This window comes from Mytilus californianus, unplaced genomic scaffold, assembly GCF_021869535.1.
Source record: "Mytilus californianus isolate M0D057914Y unplaced genomic scaffold, xbMytCali1.0.p SCAF_11, whole genome shotgun sequence".
Taxonomy (NCBI): domain Eukaryota; kingdom Metazoa; phylum Mollusca; class Bivalvia; order Mytilida; family Mytilidae; genus Mytilus; species Mytilus californianus.
The window spans coordinates 20,390,477-20,411,305 of NW_026262593.1; the positions used below are offsets into that span (position 1 = coordinate 20,390,477).

General features: G+C 32.1%; 1 protein-coding gene across 3 annotated transcripts; it reads left to right on the forward strand.

The window, feature by feature from the left end:
• The first annotated feature begins 855 nt into the window (after window positions 1-855).
• On the forward strand, window positions 856-20,559 carry LOC127719709 (uncharacterized). 3 transcript variants are annotated; one of them, XM_052225946.1, is made up of 6 exons: window positions 856-992; window positions 7,239-7,619; window positions 8,953-9,053; window positions 10,015-10,131; window positions 13,947-14,078; window positions 14,824-20,559. In XM_052225946.1, exons 2-6 carry the CDS (start codon window positions 7,319-7,321, stop codon window positions 15,130-15,132), a joined length of 960 nt encoding a protein of 319 aa, XP_052081906.1. In that variant the 5' UTR covers window positions 856-992; window positions 7,239-7,318; the 3' UTR covers window positions 15,133-20,559. The 3 variants fall into 3 exon arrangements, with proteins under 3 accessions (XP_052081906.1, XP_052081904.1, XP_052081905.1); XM_052225944.1 differs by lacking the exon at window positions 856-992 and adding an exon at window positions 4,236-4,362; XM_052225945.1 differs by lacking the exons at window positions 856-992; window positions 8,953-9,053 and adding exons at window positions 4,237-4,362; window positions 8,436-8,536.
• Window positions 20,560-20,829: the final 270 nt, after the last annotated feature.

Here is a 20,829-nt window from a genome sequence, read left to right on the forward strand (position 1 = left end):
AAAGATGGGATGTGAAATTACTGAACGTATAAGATGTCTGCACCTTGATTTATATTTACGAATGATGTCCTTGTACCCTCAGCTTGTACTGATGATAGAATTTAGTAAATGTTTTGACAAGTTTGTGATATCGACTAAAATCCTGGTGTAATAATTTTTCAGTTATTCGTTAAAATCAAATACGGTGTTACATACACGAGCGAATCGAACAAGTTGAAATATATAAACACCTTAAGATGGTGCCAAGGGAACTTCACATCAATTTGTAACTTTTCATTCTATCATGATATGTTATCATGTAACTTTGCATTCTACCATGTCAATTAATATAATTATACATATGCAATAGGTCTTAACCATTTATTGTTAATGAGTTTGTGCCAATAAAAATATTTGTATTTGTATTTGTTCAGCAGGATAAATCTCTTTGGTGTACATACTGAAGTCATCCTTATTGAGAGCCAATATATCATCCAAATATCTAAAAGAATTATTAGATTTTTGTATCAGATGTTGTTTCGATGGGTCCGTTTCGCTGATATCTCATTTTGCAAATAATTAAAAAATTCTATCGATTTTAATATAGACCCCCATCTACCTTAAGATGTCTTTTTACTGTTTTTTTTACATTAGATCTTGCTTTCACATCGACGTTTTTTAAGTGAATACCACGTTTTAAGTGACTAAAGATTTGAAACAATAATTAAATTTTCGTCATCAATAACCCTAATGACTACGTGGCATTTCCGGAAAACATACTTATCATTAACCAGTGTAGGTTTGAATTTCTTATAAATATCTTTGGTGCGTTTTTTACCTTGATATTTTTAACTTATGATTTTAGGTACTAAATGACTCAGTGTAAACAAAAGATTACGAACGTTCAGTGAGTCAGAAAATTAGGCTTACGTGTGATATTTTTGTTATTTAAGTCGAACAGAATCGTATAGTTAATTCATATCGTATATATAAAAGAACAAAATCGTCTAAATGTAAGTTATCTTTCATTTCTTACACTGTAAATTTTAGATTTTTATTTTTCTTCCTTGTTTTATGTACAATCACGGCCACGGGGGTTTGTTACTATTTTGTCGGGTTTATTATCCAGGTAATTTTTTGGGGTTCCCATGGATAGTAAACCCGGCAAATGGATCAACTGAACTTGGCGACCACAATACTCGTATACCAGTATTGTCAACAATACTCGTATACATAAAATGTATAAGTATTGTATACGAGTATTGTCCTAGTATTCTTTATATAGAAAATATTAGAAACATTTATTCATTTTGTATCTCATGATAAAGTGTATTCAAGGGAAATAACCCAAGGACTTTTAATTGATGCACAACAATTTCAGACTCTTTTTGTACTATTTAGTTAGTCCTTAAAAGGACTGGTTGGCCACTTTGGGACTTTCCAGTTTTTATACGACCGCAAAAAATTTTTGTGGTCGTATATTGGTATGACGTTGGCGTCGTTGTCGTCCGAAGACACATTGGTTTTCGCACTCTAACTTTAGTTTAAGTGAATGGATCTCTATGAAATTTTATCACAAGGTTCAATACCACAAAAGGAAGGTTGGGATTGATTTTGGGGGTTATAGTACCAACAGTAAAGGAATAAGGGGCCAAAAAGGGGCCAAAAATAAGCATTTTTGTAACTTCCAGACATAACTTGTGTGTTAGTGTATGGATCTCTCTGACATTGTATCACAAGGTTCCATATCACAAAAGGAATGCTGGGATTGATTTTGGGGGTAATTGCCTCAAAATTTTAGGAATTAGGGGCCAAAAAAGAGGCAAAAAACAAGCATTTTTCTAGTTTCATGACAATAACTTGTGTGTAAGTGTATGGATCTTTCTGAAATTGTACTACAAGGTTCCATATCACAAAGGGAAAGCTGGAATTGAGTTTGGGGGTAATTGCCGAAACGTTTAGGAATTGGGGGCCAAAAAGGGGCCAAAAATAAGCATTTTTCTAGTTTCCAGACAATAACTTGTGTTCAAGTGCACGGATCTCTCTGAAATTGTACTGCAAGGTACCATACCACAAAGGGAAGGCTGGGATTGATGATGGGGTAATTGCCTCAATATTTTAGGAATTAGGGGCCAAAAAGGGGCAAAAAACAAGCATTTTTCTAGTTTCAGGAGAATAACTTGTGTGTAAGTGTATGGATCTTTCTGAAATTGTACTACAAGGTTCCATATCACAAAGGGAAAGCTGGGTTTGAGTTTGGGGGTAATTGCCCTAAACGTTTAGGAATTTGGGGCCAAAAAGGGGCCAAAAAACACATTTTTCTAGTTTCCAGACAATAACTTGTGTTCAAGTGTATGGATCTCTCTGAAATTGTACTGCAAGGTACCATACCACAAAGGGAAGGCTGGGATTGAGTTTGGGGGTGATGAATCATAAGGGGGTTCAAAAAATTTGGGGGGGGATTTTTTTTTTTTTTTCCTTTTTTTTTTCTTTTAAAATTTTCCATTTTAAGTTGGTTATTTCTGATTTATATTTAAAAGCAAATAATAATGATATGGTAGGAGATACACACCAAACAGGATGTGTAAATTATTATATAATAAGTATTGTGCAATAGCAAGAAATTTTCAATTGTACAGTATTGCACAATAGCAAGAAATCTTCAATTGCACAGTATTGCGCAATAGCAAGAAATCTTCAATTGCACAATATTGCGCAATAGCAAGAAATTGGCAATTGTACAGTATTGCGCAATAGCAAGAAATATTTAATTGCACAGTATTGTGCAAAAGAAGATACTTCGTATAAATTGCTTATTTCTTGACCTATTTCAATGGGGTTTTATTCTTGAATTCTTGGGGTTCTTTAATATGCTGAATCTAACGGTATTAAACCGTGTATTTAGTTTTTGGATTTTGGGCCCCGTTTTTAAATTGGTCCACATTGAGGTCCAAAGGGTCCAAAATTAAACTTTGTTTGATTTCATCAAAAATTTAATTATTGGGGTTCTTTGATATGCCGAATCTAACCGTGTATTTAGATTCTTAATTTTTGGTTCCGTTTTCAAATTGGTCTACATTAAGGTCCAAAGGGTCCAAAATTAAACTTAGTTAGATTTTAACAAAAATTGAATTCTTAGGGTTCTTTGATATGCTGAATCTAAACATGTATTTAGATTTTTGATTATGGGCCCAGTTTTCAAGTTGGTCCAAATCGGGGTCCAAAATTAAACTTTGTTTGATTTCAACAAAAATTGAATATATGGGTTCTTTGATATGCTGAATCTTACCATGTATTTAGATTCTTGATTTTTGGGCCCCGTTATCAACTTTGTCCACATTGAGGTCAAAAGGGTCCAAAATTAAACTTTGTTTGATTTCATCAAAAATTGAATTCTTGGGGTTCTTTGATATGCTGAATCTAACCATGTATTTAGATTTTGGATATTGGACCATAATAGGTGAATGTCCAATTTAAAATTTTTAAGTTCTTAGACCACATTCATTCTGTGTCAGAAACCTATGCTGTGTCAAATATTTAATCACAATCCAAATGCAAAGCTGTATCAAGCTTGAATGTTGTGTCCATACTTGCCCCAACTGTTCAGGGTTCGACCTCTGCGGTCGTATCAAACTGCGCCCTGCGGAGCATTTTATTCTTGGATGCGGTGGTATGCCTTCCATTGGTCAGAGTGGACAATGGATCCTGGTCTCACAAAACGTTGTATGATTGGAAGTAGGGTGTCTACATCCCGTTTATCTACTATCTGCATGTATGTGATGTGATACCAAAAACCCACTGCTCTTTACTGGCCCGGCGTCCTCTGTTGTATTTGGCTTTGTGGCAATCATCTATCTCATCTATCTGTACCACGATACCTGGACCACCTAACTGGCATGGCGTATTTAGGAGTTTGGTGGTTCAAATATCTCTGATGTACTCGTGGTACTGGTACACTTGTATGGTTGTCTTTTCAGAAATGCCTATTGTCTTGGCGGCCTTCTTCACCATTGTATCCTGACACAAAAGATACATAAAGTACAATCACTTAGCTAAGGGTATAATGAGCCAGACCTAATGGATCGAGTTGTGAGTCTTTTGGTACACTTTTCGTTAATGCATCTGAAACCATAGCCATCTGTAGTGTCTTTTGTTGGTCGAAAAAACACCAACAAGTTGTTAATAAAACACATCAATGAAAATAACAAACCCTATTGATTTTTTTTTTTTATTTTACAATACTGGTACATTAATTATATACGAGTATTGTTGACAATACTAGTATACGAGTATTGTGGTCGCCAAGTTCAGTTGATCCCGGCAAATAGTCTCAAACCCCTGTGGTACAATCACAATTTTTTTTTACCAACAGTGAGCAGACTGGTGAGTGTATAAAAACGACTTGGAGTGTGTCAAAAGAGCACTCTTAAAGAAAAAAAAAAGTTGGTAAGAGCAATTAGTCCAAATAATTATGACGTCTTGATAGGCTATTTTGATTTTTTCTGTGAAGCCTTCCGTACGACATCGTAGGAAGGCATCACAGAAAAAAATTAAAATAGCCTTTCAAGCCGTCATTTATATACTTATTTGGACTAGAGTTCAATATGAAATTCTTTCTTTAAAATTAAGTCAACTGAGCTCCTGAAGGTAAATATTTTTAGGCAGTGGCTATTTTGACGGCAGCGGCAAAATAGAAAATATGCTATTTTGCTGGCTCTAGGTAAGCGTAAGCCAATTTAGCCAGTAAAAAACGATTTTGTTTACCATGTTTACAGATTTCACCTATTTCAAAGAACTGTCTATTGTTTAAAAAAAAAATGTGATTGATTTTGTTAGATTGTATAATATTTTATTAAGTTTATATAGATTTTGAAATTTGTTTTTTGTCTCGCCTTGACGGAGTCAAAAAGCGAGACATAGGTATGCTGTTTACGGCGGTGGCAGCGGCGTCAACAATGTATTAGTTTTTGATTAGGTCTAGTTCATGGTGAACCACTAGTGGTAGGTCAATGATATTTGGTATGCAGTAGTATAAGCATTGGCACATCTCATTACCATGGAGATTATTTGGCCCAGCCCCCTCAGTCAAGGTCTATTGACTTTGAAACTTTTCATAGTTTACATGTATTAGTTTGTGATTAGGTCAATTTATGGGGAACCACTAGTGGTAGGTCAATGATATTTGGTATGCAGTTGTATAAGCATTGGCATATCTCATTTCCATGGAGATTATTTGGCTCCGCCCCCTTAGTCATGGTCTATAGACTTTGAAAATTTTGCTAAGATAACATGTATTAGTTTGTGATTAGGTCAGTTCAAGGGGAACCATTAGTGGTAGGCCAATGTTAATTGGTGTTCAGTTGTATAAACATTAGCACATCTCATTTCCATGAAGAATATTTGGTCCCGCCCCCTCAGTCATGGTCTATTTACTTTGAAACTTTTGCTTAGTTTACATGTATTAGTTTGTGATTAGATCAGTTTAAGATGAACTGCTAATGTTAAGTTAATGATATTTGGTATGCAAATTTATTGGCATTTACAAGTATCGTTTCCATGGAGATTATATATAGCCCCACCCATGATCATGGTTCATTGACTTTGAAACTTTTACATAGTTTACAAGTTAATGTTTGTGTTTAGGTTTGTTTAAAGGGAAAGACTTATAATAAGTCAATGGTATTTGGTATGCAGTTGTATTAGCATTGGCACATCTCATTCCATGGAGATTGTTTAGCCATGTATCTTCAGTCATGGATCATTGACTTTGAATATTTGCATAACTTACATGTTAAAGTATTGCTATTTTATTTTCAACATTTGCATTATCAAAATTACAAAAAGGCGAGACATATCTCTGTGATAACAGTTTATTTTACAACATAGTTAAAATTACAAATATTTTATTCTTATGCATACATGTAGCATTAGACTGACTGATTTTAAAAGTAATTTCAACTACATGTTTTGATATGATTTCATTGCTACAAATGGATGCTCAATATTTAGATTTTTATTTCTTTATACAAATTCTTATTTTCACTTGGACTCATACATGTTTTCAGTCTTCACGGTTTACCACAGTCCCAGCAGCCCAGGTTTGTGAAATTGCTTTCAGGCCTGTACAAATCATCTCTACAGGCCAACAGAATCTAACTTAAATTTTCCAAATATTTACCTCCAGGTCTGGAGATTCAAAAGTTTATTGTGAAGACTGTTTTTAAACGATTATATGTATCTCAACTATTGTAACTGTTATCTTATTTGTATCTCAAGTATTGTAACTGTTATCTTATTTGTATCTCAAATATTGTAACTGTTATCATGGTTATCTTATTTAACTATATGATTAATAAAGTTTTTCTTTTATGTTGGCAGTGCACATTTTCATAGTACTTTTCAATAGTAAATATTCAAAATCTCTCTTTACAAAGAACAGGCAAAATAACAAATTCATTTTATTGCTGGCGCCGGAAAAATAGCCATTGCTATAGAAATATGCTATTTTGCCAGCTTTCAAATAAGATATTTTAATTAAAGCTGGCAAAATAGCATATTTTCTATTTCATGTATTTTGCCAGTGCCAGCAAAATAGCCACTGCCTATTTTTTAACTGACACTACTATAACATAATTTGTAGTCTCAGATTATAACATGTGGGATTTTACATGTTTGTTTAACTTAATTGTCATCATACTTTTGGTTATCGGATAACCAAATTGACAGGTAATTGTATGCTCCCTTTATTTGCTTAAAATTTGCAGGACATCATGGTATTTTATGAAAAATCCTGAAAAATACACTAAACATGAATGATAAATGGCAAGAAATGTTTTTCATGTTGTTGAAAATTTTCCAGTGCCATAGTTGTTTAATATACATGTGTGGGTTCATGGTCTAGTGGTTAAGACCCAAGGGTGCTCTTAGAACAACAGAGGAATTTACATGTACATTTAGATAGAGAGAAACTAAATATAAAAAATGTTTATTAATATTCTCAAATTAAGTCAACATGGCTGAAACTGTAAACTGGCTCCATACAGGAGTTATTGTCATTGAAAAAGACTATTTACTCAGTTAAACTAAAAATGAAAAACCTATATATATATAATTAGATAAGATAATTTTAAAGGTACAACAAATGTATATTCTGAGGAAGAAAAATATTTAAGCATACATACACATGTACATGTACACATGTAGGTTCACCACTAGGTTGATGAAAATTTTGACTTAATTTTTTTCGGTTTTTGTTTTAGTTTCAGTTCACACACAGATTGATAAGGAAATATAACAAAAGAGGTTCATATAGGTAAGAGAATAATTATAACACACTGTTATGGAATTCATCAGCATTGTTATATTTTGTGGGATTGTTTTCCTAATCTGGTACTTCTGTGGTGGATCAAGTAACCAGTCTAAAAGAGCAACAGACAAAAACAATAGCAGCACAAATAAACTGTATCCGGATTTGTCAAGTCTACAGAAAAGCAAAGCAAATATGCAACACAACAGTATATGGAACATATTTGGTGGTGGAGGATATGATTATAATGCCATTATGGACAAGTTTACTTCTCTGGAGGAGGTACAAAATGCCATCAGACAAGCAGGATTAGAATCGTGTAATTTGATTTTTGGTAAGTGTAAATTTTTTCATGGAAAGATTCTTTAACATGTTTAAGAGGATTTGAAAATTTAAGAAAAACCATTGATAATCTGTATTAATGGCCAAATTAATATATTGCATGTATCAAGTGTATACACACAAGTTTGAGCAATCAGACTGTTAAATGTGTATCAGTCAAACTAGGATTTTTATGGTAATTTTTGAACAAATGTAATTTTAAGCTATGTCAATTTTGAGTTATAATAAATGTCATATACCAGTATATTTACATGTACATGTTTCAAAAGTTCACTTTTGAAACATGTACAATGTACATGTAAATATACTGGTATATGACATTTATTTTATTAATCTTCAAAATGCATGTACATGTTTATGAGCTGTACAATGTACATACAATGTACATGTATACATTTAAAGCACCATGTTTGACAAGCATGATATTAAAAAGAAAAGAAATTTACAAACAAGATTTGGCTACTCTGTTTGATATGTTTAAGAAGAAATTATTAAAGTAAAACCAAGCATGTTAATGATTTTTATTTATTTTGTTACAAAACAAACTTATTGTAAATTTTGAAAATTAATGTGTGCATTTACAATTGCAAACCATTGACCACTGCCAAGAATGTGAGGCCTAATAAATGTGATTGCAACAAATTATGAAGAAAAGTCACTTCTGAAATTATGACTGCAAGTATTTATTAATGGGAACCTGATACTGTGGCATTTTTGGCATTAGTAAAAACATCACAATAGTTTTTGAATTTACACCAGATTACAGTAATTTTAATTTGTAAGACTATAGATGATAATTGCATTATAGGAATGGATTATACAGCAAGCAATCTTCAACAGGGCATGAGATCATTTGGAGGCAGATCATTACATCAAATTGTTCCTTATGAAATGAACCCTTATCAAAGAGTATGTTTAGATGACAAATATAAATATTTATTGCATGTAAATGTACCTATAATCCTATTTAGACAACATTGATTGTGAAAACTTCATTTCATGCTTAAATGTTTATAAAAAACTTGATGGATACATTAATTTAGACTATCATTGTAGTATACATTAATGCATGTGTTGTGGCAGCTTCTTATAAATATAATTTTGATTATTTGGCTACATATTCTTGTATAAAAATAAAAAAATATATAGATATAATTTATATGTAAAAAAGTGTATAAAGTCACGTTGATAAATCTATAAATAGAAATGAAGTTTACACAATCAGCTTAGATTGTAAAATTTAACATATAAACTCTGAATCTGTTGTATTGCATTTTACACTGTGCATAAAGGACTAACAACAAATCTTATTACTATTTTCATAGGAATAGACTATACTGTCAGCAACTTACATCAAGGTCGTTCCACTTTTGGGGGTAACAGCCTACATGCAATTGAACCAAGATTTATGAACCCTTATCAACAGGTAAACAAAATTTTAATTTCATTATTGCATGTATGGTTGTTCCAGAAACTTGGTGCAGTTTGTTAGACAGTTAATAACAAACCGAAATAAAAGTTGCCAATCAAAACTTGAAAAACAATTTAAAATTTCATTAGTTTCAAATCTTAAATTTTCTTTCAGACAAATTGGATTGGTAGATTCTGTAAAAATAAAAGTTGATGGAATTTTCATTAACATGATCATTACGATTCACTGACTTTTAATTGAATTTTACCCTATGATGTCACTTTTAATATGTTATTTTTACCTCTAATATACCTACATTATATCTACAAGTGCACAAGATTTAAGGCTTGAATTGAAGATTTAAAAAAATAATAATTCTTTCAAGTCTTGCAGTATAATACTTCCATTATATACGTAATATTATATATTTTCTACATCTTGAATTATAATAAAATATGAATATTTAGTGAAGTTGGTACTCTGTCTTATTCAGCTGTAAATGTCCATGTATTATGGTTAATAATATTCTTCATTAAGTCAACATTTTGTTTTCCAGACATTATCTTTTGAGCTACAAATCAGATGTTCTCATGTGACATTGGTTGACAATATTCATGATATAAATATCTCTTTAGTGTACAATTGATTGCCTTTGTCTTTATGAATTTGATGTTGATTACAGGATTTTTGTATAGTTTAGATGTTAAATTTATTCACTACTTGGATGACTTAGAGTTTGAGGTTTAGCTATTGTTGAAGACCAATCATGTACATTAACCTCCAGCTGTCTTTTTTGTGTTGTGTTGTTTCATTGTTGTCTTATTGACAGACACTAATCGTCTCCTTTTATTCTTACATGTTGATTGAAAGAAATACATGTATGCTATAAACTTTTAAAAAGAAAAATATCAAGTATTTGTCAGAACTTTGATCCCAATTTTTACACCAGTAAATAATTAATGGCATACATTTATAGGTGATCTGTATCCTTGGAGAAACATTAGAACCATTTGATGATGATGGTATCATTCCAGCCTTTGGATTTGGGGATGCATCTACAAAAGATAGATCAGTCTTTTCATTCAGGTCTCAGGTATGCATAATCATTAAATTATTAACTTCAAAGTTAATAGATATGAAATATCTTATGAAATTTTGTCATATCATATTCCTAATCTGTTTTAAACAACACATTCTTTAGCTCTTGTTGCCCAAGTTGCTTGTGGCAGTGACTCCCCACTTTTGTGTTTCAGATTTTTATACGACTGCAAAAAAATTTTTGTGGTCGTATATTGGTATGACGTTGGCGTCGTCGTCGTCGTCGTCGTCGTCCGGCGTCGTCGTCCGAATACACATTAGTTTTCGCACTCTAACTTTAGTTTAAGTGAATGGATCTCATTGAAATTTTACCATAAGGTTCAATACCACAAAAGGAAGGTGGGGATTGATTTTGGGGGTTATGGTACTAACAGTTAAGGAATTAGGGGCCAAAAGGGGCCAAAAATAAGCATTTTTGTAACTTCCAGACATAACTTGTGTGTAAGTGTACGGATCTCTCTGACATTGTACCACAAGGTTCCATATCACAAAGGGAATGCTGGGATTGATTTTGGGGGTAATTGTCTCCAAATTTTAGGAATTAGGGGCCAAAAAGGGGCAAAAAACAAGCATTTTTCTAGTTTCATGACAATAACTTGTTTGTAAGTGTATGGATTTTTATGAAATTGTACTACAAGGTTCCATATCACAAAGGGAATACTGGGATTGATTTTTGGGGTAATTTCCTCCAAATATTAGGAATTAGGGGCCAAAAAGGGGCAAAAAACAAGCATTTTTCTAGTTTCATGACAATAACTTGTTTGTAAGTGTATGGATCTTTATGAAATTGTACTACAAGGTTCCATATCACAAAGGGAAGGCTGGGATTGATTTTGGGGGTTTTCCCTCAAAATTTTAGTAATTAGGGGCCATAAAAGGGCAAAAAAACATGCATTTTTCTAGTTTCAGGACAATAACTTGTGTGTAAGTGTATGGATCTTTATGAAATTGTACTGCAAGGTTCCATATCACAAAGGGAAAGCTGGAATTGAGTTTGGGGGTAATTGCCCTAAACGTTTAGGAATTTGGGGCCAAAAAGGGGCCAAAAAACAAGCATTTTTCTAGTTTCCAGACAATAACTTGTGTTCAAGTGTATGAATCTCTCTGAAATTGTACTGCAAGGTACCATACCACAAAGGGAAAGCTGGGATTGAGTTTGGGGGCGATGAATCATAAGGGGGTTCAAAAAATTGGGGGGGGGGGATTTTTTTTTTCCTTTTTTTTCTTTAACATTTTCCATTTTAAATTGGTTATTTCTGATTTATATATAAAAGCAAATAATAATGATATGGTTTGAATAGGCATACATGTGAACCTCCCGACGGGAGTACAATAATCCTGTTTTCAGGGGTCTCCTCCCCCCCTCCCGTTGAAAAAATCCCGTGTATGAAATTTTTCATGAATGAAAAATTTCTGCCCAACATAACATCTCAGGCATCTGGTGTAACTGACATTACCTGAAGTTATATTTTACCTGTAAATCAATTAACATGCATAATTATATGGCTTCACTTGTCAGCTTGGGTGTCAAACATACTGGTAAGCAACGATTTTTACCTCAGGCTAACTGCCGTTGTGTAACAAAAACTGTGTATTTATTGGGTTACTTCCCTTGATTTATCCTGTTTTAAGTTACTTTCCTTTTAATAATGAAAATTTTTAAAAGAATATAAATAAAATATAAATTGAACAAATAATCATAAAAGGATGGTTATTAAATGATTTTAAATGTCTTAGGACAAATAAAAAAATAATAATTTGAAAATTATTTGAGGATTCTATACTTCCTTTTAAGGCTTAAATTGAAATTTATATAATAACTATGACCCTAACTTTACAGATAGAATGAATTTCTGAGTTTGCAAATAAAAACTATTTGCAAGAGAAAAAAAAAAAAATAAAAACTATTTGCAGACAGCTAAACAAATGTTCTGGTTGCAATGATTGTTTTACAGAATATGAAGTAAAAAATTTAAAGAACATACTGGAAAAAACCAATGTTAGATTGAACATGTAGAATATAAAGATGGAGAAACTTTATAAGTACAAGGGTACTATAAACATAATAAATTGGTTGGAAAGTTGAAGAAAACACACTTTAAAAGACCATTTTTACAGCACACGGTTACATTTACAACAAAATTAATGTCGATTAAAAACCTCCTGATCTGAGTCCTAATCTCCTGACCAAAATTTCCCAATCTCCTGATCTGAGTTTCACAGTCCATCACATGTATGAATAGGTAAATTGAAAATTTTTAAGTTCTTAGACCACTTTCATTCTGTGTCAGAAACCTATGCTGTGTCAAATATTTAATTACAATCCAAATTCAGTGCTGTATCAAGCTTGAATGTTGTGTCCATACTTGCCCCAACTGTTCAGGGTACGACCTCTGCGGTCGTATCAAGCTGCGCCCCAGCGGAGCATTTTATTTTTTTTAAATTTCCTTAAATGGGGCAAGCTACCACTCTACATAATAAGAAAGAGGGCAGCACATATAGACTACAGTTAGCAGTTGGTAGCCCCATTTTAACAAAACTCAAGTTTAATTATTATTCATTGGGTACTTCTTGTATTTTTTGGGTACAGGTGACCCATGAATTTGAATATTCAACAAAATACATTTTTTTTGTACATGTAACTTGGTTGTAATAAAACAACATGTGAGAATCCACAAATTACAGTTTTTCCTCAATCATTTATAATTAGAAACAACAAAATTAAATGAATCGACAGTATTTTTAATGTTTTCTACCTTCTGCCAAAATTATAATAGAAGTTAAGTCAGTTACCAAAAAATAAGGTCAAACACACTTTGAGGGACAGCCTGAAAAATAGGACCTTGTACCTTTATTTACAAGTTGCAACCCCTGATTATATGTATTGATATATTACAAAAAGAGAGGTGGAAGATGCCAAGATAAAACTTGTAAAAAGGAAGACAAACTGGCAAGGCCATGACAAAAAGGGGGAAAAAAACAACAAAAAATAAGCTAGTCTACAAAACACTGCATAGAAAACTAAAGACTGTGCAACACAAACCCTTACCAAAAACGTGAGGTGGTCTCAGATTCCCTGGGTTAGCAGGTCCTGCTCCCCTTGTGGCACCCGTCATGTTACATGTTACAACAATGGCAATAAAGCATTTTTTACTTGAAAATTATGTCACTCGACTTTCTTTCCAGGTTTGAAAGGAAAAAAATAATTACTTGGAATATAAATGACATAAATACTGTTACAGTATTTATTCTTTATGAATGATACATAAAGAATAAATATAGATTCTACCACTGCATCGAGTGTGATACGATATTTATCCACTCAAGACAGTTAAATTTTCAAATTTAAAACGCGAGGCTTGCCGAGCGTTTTAAATATATAAAATTTAACTGTCGAGAGTGGATAAATATCGTATTACACAAGATTTGGTGGTGGAATCTGTTTCTCTAATGATTTTCAAACAATACGCAGGCAAATTTATTCCTTTTTTTCGAATGATCTGCAAAAAGATGTGTTCTTTCTATGTGACGTCATCAGGCATGGTCGCCTTTTTTCATGCCGTCACAATAGGAAATTCAGAGGAAAGCAAGAAAATTCGACGTCATAATCGGATTTTAACCAATGAAGAACTGAGATCAAAAGAACCACACGTTGATTAAATTTTTTTTATACAATGGGTGCAGAAAGGGATAAATTAACGAAGAATAAGAGAAACAAAATTACAATTAAGGTGTTTCCTATTAAAAAAGACAATTTGGTGTATGATAATAATCATTTATACATTTACTAATCAATTTTACTTTTTTCAGGGGTACTGTAATGGTTTCCATGATGTATTAGATGCTTATAACCAACTAACACCAAATGTGAGGATGAGTGGACCAACAAGTTTTGCTCCATTGATACGTCAGGCAATAGATACTGTGAAAAAAACTAAATCTGTAAGTTTTTTTATACATTATTATACAAATGTATATAGGTTTAAATGACAAGTTTTTGGATAGGTGATCATACCAAAACATCTATTAGAAAATGTGGACCCAAAGAATCAACTGACCAAATTGTGAAAAAAAAATATTTGTTAAACAAAGGAGAATACATGTAGTTTATTATAAGGAATATTTTAATATATGAAAATATGAAATGTAAAATTTGGGAAAATATGTTCCATAAACTCAATAAAGAAATGTACAGACCCTTAATAGGTTTGAAAACATTCAGTAATATTTCAAGGATCTGGGTTGAAAAACTGCAGGAAACATTGATTAAACAAAGTGGTACTGTCATTTAAAAATTTGTCTGAAAACTGACTAAGTTCTCAAGTCTGGACAAATATGAATATGTTCTGTTCACAATTTCCCCATTAGCACATTGGTTACAAAACAGCCTTCAACAATGAGCAAAATCCGTATGGAATGTGTAGATATAAAGGCACTGGGATGTCAAAATGTAAAAAAATTAACATTGTCAAAATTAAAAGTACAAATCAATAAATGTTTTCATGAATTTACAAGTGTTTACACTACTGCTTCCTTTATAAAACTCATAAAGAAAAATATTAATAAAAATGCTTACACTGTACAAAATATATTTGAAAAACAATCTGATTTTATTGGAGCAATTAATCTTAGATATACATAAAACTCATCAATAAATATTAATATTTTTATATTTATTTTTTTCCAGTATCACATACTTGTGATTGTTGCAGATGGACAAGTGACCAACGAAAGGGAGACAATTGATGCAATTGTGGAAGCCTCAAGATGGCCATTGTCAATTGTAATGGTTGGTGTTGGAGATGGACCCTGGGATACTATGGAACAGTTTGATGACAGAATTCCTGCACGAAAGTTTGACAATTTTCAGTTTGTTGAATTTCACAAAATAATGTCCACAGCTAGAAACCCTCAAGCTGCATTTGCTCTTCATGCTTTAATGGAAATTCCAGACCAGTATAAACTTGTCAAAAAGAATGGTCTTTTAAATTTTTGATCATGTTTAGATTTTTTAGAGAACAGAATGTAGAAATATGTTTATTAATGCATTATTCTCTATGTCTTTTAATCAAAATCAAAAAGTGTTTTGAACTCGCTTCATTGTTAGTGAAAGAAAGAAAGATGTGAGTGAATAAGCAATACAAATGAATGATAAGATTATTTATCATGCATAGAGTTATGTTGATTAGTTCATATATTGGAAAAACAGTGAAATGTGTAGGGTAGCCTTGGATCCTGGGCCAATCTGTGTTATCTGTCTTAAGGGTCAGGTTGTGTAGAATTGATTCAGGGCTATTTGGCCTTGAATCTATCTTGCATGTGTGAAATAAGACACCAATTAACAAATGTATAAGAATGCACAATATCAAAATAAAAATTATTTGTGTTAATAGATTTTCATGATTTTTTTAATGAAAAAAGAGATCCAAGATTGACATATTCACTACTATTTATATTTGTGTTATTTTTGTCTCGCAATAGTCCCATAACTAAATTGGTCTCGAAAATTGGTTGTTTAATAGTAAATTAAACTTAAACATGCCTAAATGTGTTATGTCTGGCACTACTACAGAATTAGGATTCTCAGCTATAGTACAGCACTAGATGTTGATTGATTGCATATGTGAATTTTATATGTATCATATTTAACTTAACATTTGACCTCAAATTGATAATGACAAATATTTTTGTACCATACATGTTTTATATGGATTTAGCTTTTGTTTGTGATGAAAACTATATATTTTTATATGATAATTTTTTTGTAAGAAAATTAAAAAAAAAGAGTTTGTTACTCTGTTATTGCTGATGTGTAACTATTTGGCCATATGTCAAAAGAGAGGAATATTAGTCCATGCTGTCACTCTGCAGATTTTTTTTATGTTTCTTGCTTTAATAGTGTTCATAATTTCATTTGGAAAATTTTTCACACTTGATTCCAGTGCCTTAAGATATCATCTAGAGTGGGATTTAGTCCTTTTTGGGGTATATAATGCACAAAGTGCAATTATTATCCATATTACATCCGGCTATTATACAATTTTAGCCTTTGTATGAGGTCTATACAAGGATATATCGACCTGAAAGAAGTATATCAACTGAAGGCTACAATTGTTATATTATTATTTTCAATGCGCTGCATTTTGTGGACAAAAGGAAATAATAATTCAAAATCATGCCTACCGTTAAAAGGCTTGTATAGTCCGCGGTTTTATTCTCCAAAACTGAACCTGCCAGACAGGGGTGCGGACTATAGAGTACAATAAGCAAGAAATAAGAGAAAAAATTAAATTTCACTAGGTGGTTTGTTTACGTTCCGCCATGTTTGTTTGATATTGTAGAGGGCGCTCTTATCATTTTTCAAACTAATAATTTTACCTAATCCATATTAATAAGTTATTTTTATTCAATATCATATTAATACTGATAAATTAAAAAATTAAATGCTTCATCACAATTTTCTCGTTTCTTTTAATGCATTGCTTAAAATAAACTGGTATCTTCTTGAATGAAACGGTACAAAAAAAGTATAAAAGACAACAGTAAACCAGCTTCCGAAGTGTAAATTATGAATCGTAATTGGGTATTATTCGTTCCATTTTGGTGTTTCATACTGACAAATATGTTTTGTATTAGCTTAAGACCCTTCAAACATTAATATAATAGATATATTGAACACTGTTTTACATAAGGATGGAACTGTTTTACTTTCAAAGTCGTATTACAGTGATATCTATTATGTACAGATTTCGACTCTCACCGTTTTTTTTTCTACTTTTACACGTGCTTTTCAAACTTCCGGTTTAAACATAAACAAGTTTCTAAATTTTTTTTCTGTGATTTAGACTTATTTTAACAATCGTGAAGTGTTCTAGAATCATTTGCAAGCAGTTTCAGCTTCTGTTTGATGATGGAAAACAGGTTTTTCCGAGAAAATACCGCAAGCGACCACACACGATTTGAAATTACCGGAGTTTCATTAGACCTTTTCTGACAGTTACTAAAAGTTTTTTTACCTGAAATTTCGTGGGGAGAAGGGGGTGCGGACTATGTACCAGTTAGAACTATACATGCCAGATTACGGTAAATATGTTATTTGCTAATTACAATGCAGTGTTTGATTTAAGATCACAATGAAATTGAAAGCAACCCTTATTGCCTTGGTGCTCACAGATCATAAAGAATTTAGGCCATTTGATGGCTTGAAGAAGTCTTCTATCTTTGAAAGTTCTTCTTAGGTAGCTGCTCAAAATATATTTCTATATGTAATGTCTCTGAAGAACGGCATTTAAGGCAAATATGTACTGCAGTCAAAAAGTTGTACAGTGATTCATGTTTCACAAGTCTGAAGATGTCCATTTTTGTCGAGCCTGCGACTTTTGTCGCAGAAAGCTCGACATAGGGATAGTGATCCGGCGGTGGCGGCGTTAGTTAACTTCTTAAAAGCTTTATATTTTAGAAGGTGGAAGACCTGGATGCTGGATGCCTCATGTTACGAAGTTTCCGTCAGTCACATGTCCAATGTCCTTGACCTCATTTTCATGGTTCAGTGACTACTTGAAAAAAATTTTTTTTTGTAATTTTAAATTCTCTCTTATTATAAGTACTAGGATAACTATATTTGGTATGTGCGTACCTTGCAAGGTCCTCATGCCCGTCAGACAGTTTTCACTTGACCTCGACCTCATTTCATGGATCAGTGAACAAGGTTAAGTTTTCGTGGTCAAGTCCATATCTCAGATACTATAAGCAATAGGTCTAGTATATTCGGTGTATGGAAGGACTGTAAGGTGTACATGTCCAACTGGCAGGTGTCATCTGACCTTGACCTCATTTTCATGGTTCAGTGGTTATAGTTAAGTTTTTGTGTTTTGGTCTGTTTTTCTTATACTGTATGCAATAGGTCTACTATATTTGGTGTATGGAATGATTGTAAGGTGTACATGTCTAGCTGGCAGGTGTCATCTGACCTTGACCTCATTTTCATGGTTCAGTGGTCAAAGTTAAGTTTTTGAGTTTTGGTCTTTCTTTCTAATACTGCATGCAATAGGTCAGCTATATTTGGTGTATGGAATGATTGTAAGGTGTACATGTCTAGCTGGCAGGTGTCATCTTACCTTGACCTCATTTTCATGGTTCAGTGGTCAAAGTTAAGTTTTTGAGTTTTGGTCTTTTTTTCTAATACTATATGCAATAGTTCAACTATATTTGGTGTATGGAAATATTTTATGATCTATATGTCAGTCACGCAGGTTTTATTTGACCTTGACCTCATTTTCAAGGTTCATTGCTCAGTGTTAAGTTTTTGTGTTTTTGTCTGTTTTTCTTAAACTATAAGCAATAGGTCAACTATATTTGTTGTATGGAAGAATTGTTAGCTGTACATGCCTGCCTAGCATGGTTCATCTGACCTTGACCTTATTTTCATGGTTCATTGGTCAATGTTTAGTTTACTTGGTTAATGTTAAGTTTATGTGACAGTTGTAATAAAGCTTTATATTTAGGACTATCAACATAATATCAATGATTAGTAAAGAAGGCGAGACATTTCAGCGTGTGCACTCTTGTCTTAAACTATAAGCAAAAGGTCAACTATATTTGTTGTATGGAAGAATTGTTAGCTGTACATGCCTGCCTGGCATGGTTCATCTGACCTTGACCTTATTTTCATGGTTCATTGGTCAATGTTTAGTTTTCTTGGTTAATGTTTAGTTTATGTGACAGTTGTAATAAAGCTTTATATTAAGGACTATCAACATAATATCAGTGATTAGTAAAGAAGGCGAGACATTTCAGCGTGTGCACTCTTGTCTGTTATGTTTGTAGATATTGGGCCATTTTAAGTGAAATAGAAAGTTACAGAAGGTGTTCACATTTCATTTCTGGTGATATACTTTTCATAGAATTATAGCCCTTTGAAGTTGGAAGATCCAGATTATCGCTATGTTTTATATTTTGCTTTAAAATTTCTTAAAGACTTCACCACTCAACAATTTATAAATCTTAATCATATATCATTAATTTATTCAACTAAGTTCATTAAAACTGGGTTACCTTTAACTTCATATTAAGTCAACCAAAGCTTTACTTAAAACCTTCATCCATACTGCTGAACTCTTTTACCTGGACCTCATTGCCATGGCTGACTAAATATCTACATTTTCATTTATCAATTATATTTTTGTGTACCTGTTATAAAATATACATGCAACTATGGCAAAGCTCTCTGACTTTCCATAATATCTCATTTTCATAGTTCACTGGTTGACTTTCAGTTTTTTTTTTGTGCATAAAAAATACCATTTGAAGACGGACCAAATTTTAGATGCCTTAATGTCCTGAGATTAAAATTTTAAAATTCCATACTTTTTTGCTGTTTTATTTGTTTGTTGTTAAATATAATATTATTTTTGTATAATATTTATTTTTGCCATTCTGCATTCCAGCTAGAAACTTTTTAGTGAGGATACATGATGATTTTTTTAAATGATATATGTTTTATGTAACTTCGCAGGAAGAACATCAATGCATTTTTTTAATTATTAAGAATCAGTTCTGTACAAAGAAATCAAACTGACAATTAGCATTTTAAAATAATTAATTGGTAAGTTGCACACACTTAATTTAGTGATAACTAATGTAATAGTCAATATATGATTTTGCAATATTTTTCTAACAGAGTTACTTAGTTTGGTTAATTCACTAAAAGTAAAATGCTGCCTGATGTCATCACCAATCCCAGTTTTTAAGCATAAAATTTAAATATTAGCCAAACCTGGATGGCACTATTTGATTGTGATGTCTTTATAGTGAAGTCATAAGGGAGATTTGTCAGTTTCTTTGCAAAATAGGGTAGTTGTTAGAAATATTTGGCTAAATTAACATAGAGCCAAGCGTAGTCCAATATAACTTGTTGCATGTCAAAAGATAAAAATGAAATACACTTACTGTTTAAATATCTTTTGGAGAGAATGTTGTGCTCTGTATTATTTCTAAACATGTACTAGTCAAATAGTTGAGATTTTGTCTACTTTCCTCATTTTACTGAATTTCCTGTCATGGCTGTATAACAAATGAAAAGGGTATACTTTTTAACCAAAGGTCTCTTGTGGAGAGTTGTCTCATTGGCAATCATACCACATCTTCTTTTTATGATGATTTTATCAAGGTACATATATGCAACATTAATTTGAAAAAATTGGATATTGTTTGAAATATATTTGATTTCAGGGACAATTTGGCCCAAAAGCATACCTTGTCTTCTGGTCTAATGTTGATAAAATAAATTATATTGTTTTTCCATTTAAAAATAAATGGTTTTCCATTTATAATAATTTAACCAGTTATCTGTATATTTAGATAATGTTATATGTTTGTAAAAAAGTTTGTTAATGAAATGTTAAATAAATATTTTGAAAAATAACATTATGTTAATTTTTTTTATTCATGCACCTGAGATCACCCCCAGTTTTTGGTGGGGTTCGTGTTGCTCAGTCTTTGGTTTTCTATGTTGTGTTTTGTGTACTGTTGTTTGTCTGTTTGTCATTTTCTTTTTTTAAGCCATGTCGTCTGTTTATTTTTGACTACGAGTTTGAATATCCGTTTGGTATCCTTCGCCTCTCTTTTACTCCTTTCTTATAATTTAAGCAACAGTAGTTTACCAATGTTTATATCTCATAAATCAATTAAGATG